This window comes from Oncorhynchus keta, chromosome 28, assembly GCF_023373465.1.
Source record: "Oncorhynchus keta strain PuntledgeMale-10-30-2019 chromosome 28, Oket_V2, whole genome shotgun sequence".
Classification (NCBI taxonomy): Eukaryota; Metazoa; Chordata; class Actinopteri; order Salmoniformes; family Salmonidae; genus Oncorhynchus; species Oncorhynchus keta.
The window spans coordinates 42,589,455-42,604,788 of record NC_068448.1 but is presented as its reverse complement, the minus strand read 5'-3'; the positions used below and the strand labels follow the sequence as shown (position 1 = coordinate 42,604,788).

Genomic DNA, 15,334 nt, shown 5'->3' with positions numbered 1-15,334 from the left:
AGGACACATTCTACGGAACTGGCTAGAATGTGACGTCAGTGTTATATTCTATTTTTCTTCTCTAATAAGAGAATAACACTGTTTATGTCTGATGAGCTAGTTTTGTGTGAGCGCTTCTGAGGGTTCATTCCGTCATAATGAGAGGTAAACAGTGGAATGTCTTGCCTCGACAAACACGCAAGCAAAATGCCGACTGGATGTTTGTTTTCCTGTCAATAAAGCAGGATTGTCGGAGATTCCATTTCCTGGGGCTGATACAAGTAATTACATTGATCAGTCTAATTTCATTCGAGCAAAGGAAATTAACTTTGAAATTCATGTATTATCAGAGAGAGAGAGAGCTGGATACAGGAGGTGGGGGAGGCTGGGAGGGGATATTCAGACTTAGTACTCCATGTACCATGCTAATCAGATCGCCATTGGCCAGACTACTTTTAATCTTAAAACTGTCTTCTTCTTCTTCTCCCCCTCTCCAAGTGAGGCACCCACCTTCACACACTAACTTTATTTTTTTATTTTTTTTTACTATAAGTACCAGACCATCCAGTCACATTATCAAGATAATTGTCACATTTCCCTCTGAGTTACACCAACTGATCGCCGACTGATCTGTCAAAGCAAACGTTAGAGGAAGCAGCAACCTCCATTCCACTGACTCAATTAGCCTTGCTCACCGTGTGAAGCACTTTCGCCCTCTCGCTTTCTTCATCCCATTCTCTCTCTTCTAGTGTCATCGTAATTCAAATATCAAAAGACCGGGTCAGTCAGTCAGGAATGGGCTCCTCGAAGAATGTAACCTCATTCTGATGATAGGATCAAGCGAACTGGCTATTCTACATTATTCACAGTATGAATATTCAGTTTGTCTGAGTACCAGCACCCCTGACATCCTAGAGCCTTCTGCCAGAGCTCCTCTCGTCAGCCCCATGCATGTCTTCGCTTAGCATTTAGACTGAGCAATAAGGAGAGCTGAAGAGGCCCATATTTAAACTGCCACGGGGAGACTAACACTAAATATCCGAATGTGTATTTAGTGTGGTGATTTACTGCGTCTCAGACTGGGAGAGCTCATGCTGGAAGAGAAACACAAGGAATTCGGAAGGAAAACATTCAAGGTGAATTCTTTACGAGATTAAATCAAACAGAGGTTGAGAAATGAGCCAAGATGTGTTATTGAATAACACAGGGAGCGAATGAATACGCTGACATTGCTCTTGGCCATTGCTCCGGCAGAGGAAAGATTCAAAGAGAGAGGTCTCCTCTCCTCCTTTTCCTCCCTCGTTCCCCTATCTTTTAAGAGGTTGTTTCTTCTCTTTCATGATCCCTCTGTTTCCCTCTGACATGATGGACTCTGCCACTTCCTGGCTGGCTGTGTGTGTGTGTGTCTCCTCTCACACACAGACAGGCTATGTGGCTGCCATTAACAAGACTACAGGAGTCTACATTCATCTACAGAGAGAGGGGGGGGCAACAAGAGTAAAAGCCTAAACATAACTCTTCAGTAAATATATCAAGGTACTGTACATACATCACAATGTGTGTTAATACATTCCCTGTCTTCTATTTTCACAGCCTGGACTTATTTGGCCAAGATAATGAGTTCCGCACTATATCACATCCATAACACAGTCCATACGGCGAACACTGCGGTTTCCTCGTGACTGGGAACTGGGAAATATTCTCAACCCTCGGTTTCTCCCCTCCCGCACACTCTGTGGTGGACTGGCTCCACAAAACAAGATGGAGCCGTGTACTCTGGCTCCAAGTTCGACATCTCATTGTTCCAGAATAAAATACAAATTGCCACCAAACAAAACCCAAACAATGTGTGTGTACAATGGCAGTGGCACGGCACAACGCACCACATTGTGTGTACGCATGAGCGTGTTTTTAAGTGTGTGAGAGATGGAAAGAGGGAAAGAGAGAGAGAGAGAGAGTAGGAGAGAGAGAGAGAGAGAGAGTAGGAGAGAGAGAGAGATGAAGGGAGAGCGAGAGATGAAGAGGAAGATCGGTGCGGTGTTGGCACGGCCAGAGGAGGCAGAAGCCAGAAGGCTTCATTAGAACTGAGGGAGAAGGCCACGGACGCTAGGGCTCTGGGAAGTCTATCAGACCAAAACACAACCCCAGCCTTTAATCCCGCTGGAGTCACACCCACACCCAGCCACACACACAACTCTCTTCCAAAACATCGCAATCAATGCTTTTTTTCTCTTTCTCTATTCCTCCACTTGTTTTGTCTTTTTCTTTCTTCTGCTTGCTGTATTTGTTGTTGCTGCGTGTGTCAGTGGAGAGCTGTAGTCATTCATCACTGGTAAATGTACGCTGAGGAGAAAGCAGACACCTCAGGGGGGTTTCTCTCATCCCGTTCTGAAAACGCTGCACCTCCTGAGAGGAGGAGTAACTGGAGCAAAGGTGCTCTGGCAGGTACTGCAAGCACAGAGACGCACAGACGTACACACCCCCACACACACACAAGCATCGACTAGTATGACTCATCTTAGCTGTGAAGTGGGTGCAATTGCACAAAGAAACACAAGAGGACATCGATGTACAATTAAACTCCTGCACTGTAAGAAACAACAGTGTTGATTTGTGTCATGTTTCAACTTCCATCGTAAACATTCCAACAACTGTCTGGTAGGTCTGACTCTCTAAGGCCTGAATTACAGGGCAATGAACGCACAACAGGGAGCAAATACATGTTTGCAACAACATTTCCCCATTATTCCAAATCAATAAGGGACATAGAAAATGAACCACTTGTACAAGGTCATTCACCCTAATTGTAGGGCAACAAAGCAGTCTTTCGGTGGCGCAGCAGTCAATGTCATATCCACACTTTCAGAAAGAATCGGGTGCTGCCTAGATTTGAAAAGGGTTCCTCGGCTGTCACCATAGGAGAACCATTCATGAACCCTTTTTGGTTCCAGGCAGAACCCTCTTGGGTTCCATGCCGAACCCTTTCCACAGAGGATTCTGCATGGAACCGAGAAGGGTTCTCCTTTTAGAACCCTTTTTCTAAGAGTGTACTGACGTTTAACACACACGGTTACAGTAATGCACTTTCCATGTAGCCTACCTTTGGCCAAACAATAGCCTAACCAACAATCAGGCAACACTATGGACGAAACGTCAAAATCCTGTTGCTGCAGGATTATTTTTGCCGTGAGAATTACATGTCAAATTAAGATCCCACATCTGTAGGAGGAAGGAGGAATGAATGGGACAAATAACGTAGACCACCGCGGGAAGAGGAGAAGTAGGCTGAGCGAACGAGACCAGAGACAGAGAAGACAAGACAATGAAAGAGGAAATGGAGAGAGAGGGAAAGAAAGAAAAGGGGGAGAGGGGAAAGGGGGAACAAAGGGATAGCGGCAATGCTAGAGGATCTCTATTGAACTCCGGGAGTTCCGCGTGGATTCACAACGGACACCGGGTGTTAAACATTCGTATGGAGTATCAGGTACATTCTTTTGTTTTCCGTCGTTGAAACGCTTACATGGAAGTCTATACACACGTGTGTATCAAGATTGGTCCACCACCCAAAGGACATCGAGCCGACTTGACACAACTGTGAGAAGTATTGGAGTCAACATGGGCCAGCATCCCTGTGGAACGCGTTCAACACCTTGTAGACTGGCGAACGTGAAAAACCCAGCAGCGTTGCAGTTCTCGACACACTCAAACCGGTGCGCCTGGCACCTACTACCATACCCCGTTCAAAAGGCACTTCAATCTTTTGTCTTGCCCATTCACCCTCTGAATGGCACACACACACAATCCATGTCTCAAGACTTAAAAATCCTTGTTTAACCCGTCTCCTCCCCTTCATCTACACTGGTGACATCAACAAGGGATCAGAGCATCAATGAGGGATCACCTGGATTCACCTGGTCAGTCTGTCATGGAAAGAGCAGGTGTTTCTCATGTGTTTTTTTTACACTCAGTGTATAGTACTATAAGTCTGTTCTCTGGTTAAGTTTATTGTTTCACAGAGGGTGTTGTTGGCTTTTTACGCTGACGCTGGTTGGTTGCGATCGGGGGGGGGGCAGCTTGAGTCTTTATTTACCCGAGTGGGAAGAATCAATGCTTTTCTCCCGCATGAGAAGTGTGCGGATCAATAGAGGGTTTCAGAAACGCCTCGTTGAGAAATCGATGGCTCTTTTACATGCCATTGATGGCTGTTTGGCTGGGGAAGAAAGCAAACGACAAAAAAGAACGCATGTTTATTGGAGGTATTACTGCCTCCCGCTCCGTTCTTCTCCTTGTAAGAGGGCTATATCATGTCCCCATTGCCTTGTCTCTTTGGTGGTCATTCTTCTTGCTGCTTGTTCAAGTTGTGCACCTTTTCAGCTCCATCTGATCTATGGAGGATACTGCAGTGGGAATTTCTTAACCACATTAACTCTAGTGAACGTTCTACGCTGCATCTTTTTTTTGAGTAAGGACCCATTACACCTTTCGTTTGGGGAACTCTTGAGTACAGCCTCAAACTGGCCCAGTATCCAGTCGAGATAAACTACAGACTACAGTCTACAGGCCCAGGTATTTGAGCACTGAAGGCTACATGGCTATATGTGTTGATACAGACACCCTAAAGGCTGTAGGTCTTTGTACAGTACAGTAGGACTGATGGCAATAGGCCTTGATAACCACACGCTAGAGGCTAAGGATCTTGATACAGTAGCAGCAGTCTCTGCACTGGGCTTCAGTCTCTCTGAGCTCTCTTACACTTCCCCGGCAATGAGTGCAACTAGTCTGGTCAATGTACCGCGTGTCAACTAGCACCTCACTCATCCAATCAACACTTCCCACGACCCCACTGACAGGGCCCAGGGTCTGGGGAGGAGTCCTGGTTAGCAGCAGCGGCCTTGTCACCACACCAGTCCCATGCAGCGGTGGCCTGATCAAAGTGACATAGCCTGGTCTGACGGAGGGGTAGGGAGGGCTGCTGTCAGCCATGTCTGTCCTGCTGACGGCCCCTCGGCCAGGGGAGGGGAGAGGAGGGCAGAGGATCGGTGGGATGGAGGGACTAGAGCTTCCCTCGCATGTCACTCAGCTGGGCGGCGGATGACAGAACAGGCCATTAAGGCTTGGATTGGCTTCACAGGCCATTAGGCAAGGTAGGCATCACACAGTCAGCCTCACAGCCATGCCACACAGGGCACTGAGTAATGGTGAGGTAGGGAGAGAGGGAGGGGTAGGGAGGGAGAGAGAGGAAGAGGAAGTGAAAGGGGGAGGGGGAGAGGGAGGAAAGAGATAAATGTATACGCAAGCTTCAGAAAGCCCCACATTGCAGAGCTCTGCAGACACTCTTCTCTCCTCCACCACACAAAATCTGAAAGCTGTGTCTGTCCATTGGTCTGTTTCCGTGGTATTTATTCTCTCCCTCTCCCTCTCCCTCTCCCTCTCTCTCTCTTTCCCTCTCCCCCTCCAAATTCTAAAACACACAAACAGGCATGCACACACTCACATACATACATACACACACTTGCTGACATACAGACTTCATCAACAGCAATGGGATTTTGTCATCTTGATACAGTAGCAGATGTATAAAATCAAGCACACCGCCATGCAATCTCCATAGACAAACATTGGCAGTAGAATGGCCCTACTGAAGAGCTCATTGGCTTTCACTGTGGCACTGTCATAAGATGCCACCTTTCCAACAAGTCAGTTCGTCAAATGTATGCCCTGCTAGAACACAAACCCACCGCCGAGTGCTGAAGTGGGTTGCACGTAACAATTGTCTGTCCTCAGCTGCAACACTTACTCCCGAGTTCCAAACTGCCTCTGGAAGCAATGTCAGCACAATAACTGTTCGTCAGGAGCTTCATGAAATGGGTTTCCATGGCCGAGCAGCCGCACACAAGCCTAAGATCACCATGTGCAATGCCAAGCGTCGGCTGGAGTGGTGAAAAAGGTTGCCACCTTTGGACTCTTGGAGCACGTTCTCTGCAGTGATGAATCACGCTTCACCATCTGGCAGTCCGACGGACGAATCTGGGTTTGGTGGATGCCAGGAGAGCACTACCAGCCCCAATGCATAGTGCCAACTGTAAAGTTTGGTGGAGGAGGAATAATGGTCTGGGGCTGTTTTCATGGTTCGGACAAGGCCCCTTAGTTCCAGTGAAGGGAAATCTTAACGCTACAGCATACAATAACATTCCAGACGATTCTGTGCTTCCAACCTTGTGGCAACAGTTTGGAGAAGACCCTTCCTGTTTCAGCATGACAATACCCCTATGCATAGAGCGAGGTCCATACAAAAACGGTTTGTCGAGATCGATGTGGAAGAACTTGACTGGCCTGCACAGAGCCCTGACCTCAACCCGACCTAATACCTTTGCGATGCATTGGAACGCCGACTGCAAGCCAGGCCGAATCGCCCAACATCAATACCCGACCTCACTAATGCTCTTGTGGCTGAATGGAAGCCAGTCCCCGCAGCAATGTTCCAACATCTAGTGGGAAGCATTCCCAGAAGAGTGGAGGCTGTTCTAGCAGCAACGCCATATGCCCATGCTTTCGGAATGAGATGTTCGACAAGCAGGTGTCCACATACTTTTGGTCACGTGGTGTAACAGGATTGTCTACCCATGGAACCGGTCAAAAGCACAAAACGCACAAAGCAAAAACATCAAAGATAACGACATCAAAACCCCACAAAAATCTATCTGGCTCCTTGTTAAAATCTCTCCTTGGTACAGTGGAGCTCTCTGTATGGCCATAACTGCCCTCCAGTCATTATTAAAGAGAGAGATGGGACCCGAGTGGAGGCATCAGCACGCATCACTTCTCCCCTGCTCCTAAAAGTTTACTCCAAGTCCTCCACCAGCTCCTAGAGGGCCTATTTACAGCACAGGCGGTGGATTGTATTGGCTGCACGCTAACGCTTCCAAACACTCCTTTGATTCCCTCCCCCCCCTCCATTCCTCCACCTCTCCTCTCTTCTCGGGTTTTCACTGACCCCTGGACACATGAGAGCTGTCTCGCTGCAGTGGGGGCCCGGGGCTACTGACGAGAACAGCCAACCCTGACAGGGAGAGATGGGACACATCTTGAAATACTCCGCCCATCCTTTCTAATAAAGGGCGAGAAACCTCTCTCCTCCTCCTTTCATTCCCAGTCTTTTTTTGGGATCCCTTCTTATTCCTCTGCAGGCTGTCCCTTCGGACGGGATGAAAACAGGGTTAAAAACAAAGGAAGAAAATAAATATTTAAAAAATGCTTCTTCTGCACAATTTAAACCCAAACGCAAAAGTTGCGAGGGTTCTGTAAACAGGCAGAAAAGCTGATGGCTAGATATCTCAGATAAAGAGAGAGAGAGAGAGAGAGAGCAGAGGGATGTAAAAACCAATAGGTTTTGTTCACTGGGAGTGGTGTTTTTTGAAGAACAACAGCACACAGCATAGGCCTGGGTTCCAGAGTTTTTTTTTGCTGCCTGAGACAAACTGAGCATTCTGTTGTGACAGAACCTTCACATTTCAAAGTCTGTAGTGCATTGCACTACACAGCGCTCGGCACAACAAGGCATTTACACAAGCGTTTATTTATTCATGTTGTTTTCTTTTTTCGTGCGGCTTGTACAATCTCGACCCCCGAATCCCCTCTTGTGTTTCTGTTTATTTTCCATACGTTTTTTTTCCAAAACGAGCAGTTTCGCTGAAATGCAATTTGTTTGGACGGTCGTCACTTGCGTTGTTCCCCGCTGCCGTAACTCGAATACTAAACGAGCGGAGCTCCGTTGAATAACGAATAACACCTCAGAGGCAGCAGACTGGTGGGTCAGAGCATATTTCTCCCAAGTTCACAGGACAGACATAAAAGATACGTGGTTTAGGCCATGGGAACGCATCATTGCGGGGGGGGGGTTCTATCTGATCACGTGGATAATATCTTCCCAGGTTCAAAACAACACGCTTTTAGATCTGTGGTTTGTAGATGCACCCAAACCATGGACTTATATTAAACCTCGAGGGATGAAGTCTTGCCCTGGCTTTAGCTAGCCGAGGATAGGGACTTTTTCTTACTTAATGTCACTCAAGGCTTTCCATTATACCAGGATCCAGACCAGGATTTTTACTTACACGTCTGTGACAAATTACATTGTAAGGGGAGCTGTGCAAATATCATTAAAAGTCAACTGAACTGAATTGCTGAATAAAGGGGACAATATACAGTTATTTCAGTGAAAGCCCAGCAGACTCATGAAAGACTTAGAGAGACGGAGCTTTTCGGTGTCTCTGGCGACAGAGCTCTCAGTCCAAGGGGGAAAGCTCTTAGCCCAATCAGTGTGGTTAGAATACCTGAGCACATTTTGCAGTTGTAATCGTATCACAGACACATAGCATAATCACATTCCGTGCCTGACAACCAGTCATAATGAGGATGGGGGGAGTAGGCACGAACCGGTAGTGAGAAACCTCTCTTTGTTTCTCCTGTAGGGCTTTCTACCATACTCTCTCTCACTCACAAGAACATTCAGTGGCCATTGCTTCTTAAATGGTTTTGACCACCCAAGGACTTGCTATGCAAACAGAGCGATTATTAATTACACTGATTAGCATTAATATTTGATCCATATATACACTCCCGTTCAAAAGTTTGGGGTCACTTAGGAATGCCCCTGTTTTTGAAAGAAAAGCACGTTTTTTGTCCATTAAAATAACATCAGATTGATCAGAAACACAGTGTTGACATTGCTAATGTTGTAAATGACTATTGTAGCGGGAACTGGCAGATCTTATATGGAATATCTACATAGGTGTACAGAGGCCCATTGTCAGCAACCATCACTCCTGTGTTCCAATGTCACATTGTGTTATCTATTTTTTTTTAAAGGCTTTAAAAAATGGATCATTAGAAAACCCTTTTGCAATTTGTGATTTTATGCCTGACGAACAAACACCACGAGTACGAACCATTTACTGTTAGGACTTGAAAAAGGGTTCAAGTTCTGTGTACTTCCTGTCCGACTTTGGGAGTTTTAACCAATCATAAAGGTCACTTACGCTGACGAGCATCTGTGGGAAGGGCCCTCTGGAGTTTTCAGGCACGTTGATTGGCGGAATGACCCAGTCTCTCTTCTGTCTCCGCAGCACCTTGGAGCTCGTCTCCCGTTGCCTGGGAAACATGATGACGGTGGGTGGGGCCTGAAACTCTGGTGATGCTTTGACCTCCTCTTCCTCCTTCCTCTCCCCTTCTTTCCCCTGTTCCACTCTGATCTGAAAGACACGACACAAAGGACAAAGATACAGTTTGAGCGGGTTGCTATGTGATAAAATGGTGACGTGCGTACATGTGAGTGTGCACGTAAGAGGAGGTCCCAAGAAGCCGAAGCTAGCCCCAGACCTTGTTCTTTACACCTGGTTGTTAAAAACTCCCATAAAGAGTGGACACGTCTCTCCTAGGATTTACACCCCTATTCCCATTGCATGGCCAGGGATACTGTGAGAACTGTCTACCTGCAGGCGAGTGTTTTTATCCGGAATAAGATGGCTACAAGGAGCCTCCATTCCCTTATGTGTGAATATTCACTCATTAAAGTCTTGTTGCTAATGATGTCTTGATTGTAATCAGTGAGGTGGTTTTTGGTGGGGTGCAATCAAATGAGATGGACTACCAACAAAGTTTGAACTGCATTGGCAGAGCAACCAACTGCGGAGAAACACAATTACAAAGTCAATCCAGTGACTCATTTATTCAGCATTTGAATCAATGGAGAAATGCTGGGTGCATCTATATAACACATTTTCCCCCGGGTCAAATATTAAGTTAGATAAAGCCACTCGTTGTCTTCTTGTTTCAATAACAAATCAAATATCCGACAAGCCCGTAAACAAACGGACATAATATGTCATGTCAACATTCAAAATGATTTAGTCAGCCACCAATTGTGCAAGTTCTCCCACTTAAAAAGATGATAAGAGGCCTGTAATTTTCATCATAGGTACACTTCAACTATGACAGACAAAATGAGAGAGAAAAAATCCAGAAAATCACATTGTAGGATTTTTTTATGAATTTATTTGCAAATTATGGTGGAAAATTGAGTGGAAACCTCCTTCCATCAGCAAGGGCATTAAAGATGAAACGTGGCTGGCTCTTTCAGCATGACAATGATCCCAAGCACACCGCCCGGGCAACGAAGGAGTGGCTTCCTAAGAAGCATTTCAAGGTCAGACGGGCCTCATAAAAAATCCTACAATGTGATTTTTCTTTTTTGCCCCACTGTATGTATGTATGTATGTATGTATGTATGTATGTATGTATGTATGTATGTATGTATGTATGTATGTATGTATGTATGTATGTATGTATGTATGTATGTATGTATGTATGTGTATGTACGTGTATATATGTCTGTGTATTTATATGTATGTATGTATGTATGTATGTATGTATGTATGTATGTATGTATGTATGTATGTATGTATGTATGTATGTATGTATGTATGTATGTATGTATGTATGTGTATGTACGTGTATATATGTCTGTGTATTTATATGTATGTATGTATGTATGTATGTATGTATGTATGTATGTATGTATGTATGTATGTATGTATGTATGTATGTATGTATGTATGTATGTATGTATGTATGTATGTGTATCTGTAGCCTGCTGTATTACTAAAAGCTGACATGTAGATTCTCAGGGTCGTGTCCTGTATGGTCCGAGGTCCACATGAATAATCCAAAGTTCGAATCAGTCCAGCATCTCCAAGCTCTGCCAGTAGGAACACAATGTATCCTGCATGTCCAGTGGCTATGGGGAACTCTCGTATTAACATGGAGAAATCATGTTAGATTAGACATGCAGTATCTCCGTGCTTCAGTGTAACCTCCGGGTTATAATACACAAGTCCAGAGCTCAGCAAGTTCAGTCAGAATCGTCCTCCAACCACATCCCTCAGCCCTCTAGCTCCTCCCCTCTCAATATCACATTCTATAACCCTCCTTTCACCCCCACCCTCCTCCATCTCTCTCTCCTCCTTATTGTTTTCCCCCTCTCTCCTACCTTTTGGCTGATCCTGACAGCTTGTCGTGGTAATAGCAATTCATCAGAAGCTGCGGAGTGCTATGCTCATAGGTGGATGGAGCGTGAGACGGGTTAAGCGTGCCAGAGGGCGAGGACGATGCAGTGCTAACGCTCTATCCCAGGTGTCCCTTAGATTTCCACCAGGTCTCGCCAAGTCATCTGCTCTCATGTTGCTTATTGTTCCAATGGCAGGGAGCGAATGAGAGACATTTCCCAGCTAAACGGATGAGAGCAGTGGCACAAGGTAAGATAAGGGTATTGTGTGTGTGCGCGTGTGCGTGTGAGAACAAACTCCGCTCCTCGTATAAGAGAGACAGGTCCAATCACCATATATTTACATATAAAAAGCCTTGTGTTTTAATACCGGTTCCAATATTTCATTTTACCTTCCCTCCCCTCTCTAACATCCCTCTCTCTTCCTCCCTCTCTCAAATGTGTGGCCTTGCGGTTTCGGTAGTTAAAATGCAAGGGGAAACCCAGGAACTACGCAGGAACAGGGCACAACAGCGGAATAATTAAAGAAGGTTCTCTTGGCACACTGAAAGTTGAGAGCTCTGGCGCACCGCAAGCTGTTTATTCTAATTACCGCCCCGTGGAACTTTCCACACAGTCTATAACCCCCCGTTATGTATAACCCGCTGCCTGGTGGCCTCCGAAGCTGGGCTGTACCTGCCAGTGGAAACAATGCTTTCAGATTGAATTCATTAGATGGACGTACATGAGAAGGCTTTTCAAGCTGCATTAAAGGAAGCCTGTCTGTTGGAGAGGTTGGCATGTAAAGGTTGGGCGGGCAGGAGGGCGGGCGGGAGGGAGGGAGGGAAGGAAGGAAGGAAGGAAGGAAGGAAGGAAAGGAAGGAAGGAAGGAAGGAAGGAAGGAAGGAAGGAAGGAAGGAAGGAAGGAAGGAAGGGGGACAATGCCCATGGGTGAATGTGCCGTTTTCAGTTTCTTCAAACCAGCTCCACATTTCAAACATCAGATATGGCACAGAACAAGGGGGGGTGGGGGGCATGGGATAGACAAGTGGAAAGGAGTGGGAAGAGGGGAGAAGAAGGGAAAAGAGGGGAGAAGAGAGTGAGAAGAGGGGAGAAGAGAGGGAGAAGAGAGGAGAAGAGGGGAGAAGAGAGGAGAAGAGGGGAGAAGAGAGGAGAAGAGTGGAGAAGAAGTGAGAAGAGAGGGAGAAGAGAGTGAGAAGAGAGTGAGAAGAGGGGAGAAGAAGGGAGAAGAGAGGGAGAAGAGGAGAGAAGAAGGGAGAAGAGAGGGAGAAGAGAGTGAGAAGAGGGGAGAAGAAGGGAGAAGAGGGGAGAAGAGAGGGAGAAGAGGGGAGAAGAAGGAGAAGAGAGGGAGAAGAAGGAGAAGAGGGAGAATAGGGGAGAAGAAGGGAGAAAAGAGGGATAAGAAGGGAGAAGAGGGGAGAAGAGAGGGAGAAGAGAGGAGAAGAGGGGAGAAGAAGGGAGAAGAGGGGAGAAGAGAGGGAGAAGAAGTGAGAAGAGAGGGAGAAGAGAGTGAGAAGAGAGTGAGAAGAAGGGAGAAGAGGGGAGAAGAGAGGGAGAAGAGGGGAGAAGAAGGGAGAAGAGAGGGAGAAGAAGGGAGAAGAGAGGGAGAAGAAGGGAGAATAGGGGAGAAGAAGGGAGAAGAGAGGAGAAGAAGTGAGAAGAGAGGGAGAAGAGAGTGAGAAGAGAGGAGAAGAAGTGAGAAGAGAGTGAAAAGAGGGGAGAAGAAGGGAGAAGAGGGGAGAAGAGAGGGAGAAGAGGGGAGAAGAAGGGAGAAGAGGGGAGAATAGGGGAGAAGAAGGGAGAAGAGAGGGATAAGAAGGGAGAAGAGGGGAGAAGAGGGGAGAAGAGGGGAGAAGAGGGGAGAAGAGAGGGAGAAGAGTGGAGAAGAAGTGAGAAGAGAGGGAGAAGAGAGTGAGAAGAGGGGAGAAGAAGGGAGAAGAGGGGAGAAGAGAGGGAGAAGAGGGGAGAAGAAGGGAGAAGAGAGGGAGAAGAAGGGAGAATAGGGGAGAAGAAGGGAGAAGAGAGGGATAAGAAGGGAGAAGAGGGGAGAAGAAAGGAGAAGAGGGGAGAAGAAGGGAGAAGAAGGGAGAAGAGAGGGGAGAAGAGGGAAGAGGGGAGAAGAGAGGGAGAAGAGAGGAGAAGAGGGGAGAAGAAGGGAGAAGAGAGGGAGAAGAGGGGAGAAGAGAGTGAGAAGGTTAAGGGCTAACATGATGGAGGGAGAGAGGGTAGAGACATGTTTGGGCTCTGTCATTTGCTTGTCAAATATCATTTGGCAAATGTTGAGTTTAGAACGTTTGATGTTTCTAATATTGTCCAAACTGTCGATCTTAAAGTCCATGCTTCCCTTGGTGACTCATCTACTTAGATTTCAGCTCAAATGATTACCATGTCCTGTATACAGGGGAATGAATGAGGGTAGTGGGTGGACTTCATCTCTCTGCCACTAGGGGAGCTGCAGCTCCTCATACAGACAGCTCTGTCTTTGCTTTTCTAAGTCCTCATGATCTAGAAATCATCTAATCCAACCATTCTTCTCCTCTCCTGTGCCAGGCACAGTCTACCCTTCCAAACACCCATGTGACATGTTCCATCCTGTGTCATCATGTGCCATCATGTGCCATGTTGCCTGAACCAGATCCCTATGGTGTATGTTCAGGGGGACACCTCTCTCTCCCCCCATCACCCAGTGCCAAGTCAAACACGCGTGTGTTCTCCAGCTACGGTACATGGATCCAAACTAGATTAGTCAGATGGAGAGGGGCGACAGATGTACGATGGGCTCTGGACAAATGTCTTCTATTTCTCATCGGGAGGAGGGCTTAGTGTGCCTGATTGCAGGGGCTGGCTCCCCCAGTTCAGAGAGCCACGGTGGGGGGGACTAGGGAGGGGAGGGAGGAGGGGTTCCGGGGGTGTTAGGGGTTGGATGGGGGAGGGAGACAGGGAGTCGAGGAGAGTAGAGATAGTGGTGGTGGGGGGGGGGTATACTGAGAAGCAGAAGTGACCTCCCTGTCTAAATAAGTTATGCTCCAAATCCTTTCATCTGCAGATCCTAACAGGTACATGTGGACCACTGGTGAGTAAGGGGCACAGAGAGAGAAGTGAGAGGCAGAGAGCGCAAGAGAGATAGAAAGAGAGCAAGAGCGAGAGAGGGAGAGGTGAGCTGTGGCCCATTGTTGCCTAAGAGACTCTGGCCAAGCTGTTCTCCAGCTGTGGTAGTGTACTGGAATTCTGGCCGCAGCCTGCTGACACACATTGATAACTCAGAAATAACACAGACGACTATGTGAACGAACACACATGCACACACACAGGCAGACAACACCGAGACAGTGGACGACTAGATAGGATTGTGTTGGATTGTCAAATATCGAACAAGGGGCAAACTCAGGATTTCACCATTATTCCTATAGCTTGGAGGCTAACATGATCACACAGCTAAAAGGACTGATATTGTCTGGTTGCACTGGTCTAAGCATTAAATAACTGAATGTAGAATTATATATACAGTGGGGCAAAAAAGTATTTAGTCAGCCACCAATTGGGCACGTTCTCCCACTTAAAAAGATGAGAGAAGCCTGTAATTTTCATCATAGGTTCACTTCAACTATGACAGACAAAATTAGAATAAAAAATCCAGAAAATCACATTGTAGGATTTTTAATGAATTTATTTGCAAATTATGGTGGAAAATAAGTATTTGGTCACCTACAAACAAGCAAGAATTCTGGCTCTCACAGACCTGTAACTTCTTCTTTAAGAGGCTCCTCTGTCCTCCACTCGTTACCTGTATTAATGGCAACTGTTTGAACTTGTTATCAGTTTAAAATACATCTGTCAAAAACCTCAAACAGTCACACTCCAAACAGCACTATGGCCAAGACCAAAGAACTGTCAAAGGACATCAGAAACAAAATTGTAGACCTGCACCAGGCAGGGAAGACTGAAAGTGCAATAGGTAAGCAGCTTGGTTTGAAGAAATCAACTGTGGGAGCAATTATTAGGAAATGGATGACATACAAGACCACTGATAATCTCCCTCGATCTGGGGCTCCACGCAAGATCTCACCCTGTGGGGTCAAAATGATCACAAGAACGTTGAGCAAAAATCCTAGAACCACACGGGGGGACCTAGTGAATGACCTGCAGAGAGCTGGGACGAAAGTAACAAAGCCTACCATCAGTAACACACTACGCCGCCAGGGACTCAAATCTTGCAGTCCCAGACGTGTCCCCCTGATTAAGCCAGTACATGTCCAGGCCCGTCTGAAGTTTGCTAGAGATCATTTGGATGAT

General features: G+C 46.5%; 1 protein-coding gene across 3 annotated transcripts in view; it reads right to left on the bottom strand.

The window, feature by feature from the left end:
* The window catches only part of LOC118361381 (cadherin-4-like), a 351,441-nt gene that overhangs the window by 74,294 nt on the left and 261,813 nt on the right, over positions 1–15,334 (bottom strand). For all 3 annotated transcript variants that reach the window (XM_052483099.1, XM_052483098.1, XM_035741268.2), the window contains one exon: positions 9,018–9,230. In XM_052483099.1, the coding sequence (XP_052339059.1) occupies positions 9,018–9,230 (213 nt within the window). The remainder of the gene's footprint in view (positions 1–9,017; positions 9,231–15,334) is intronic.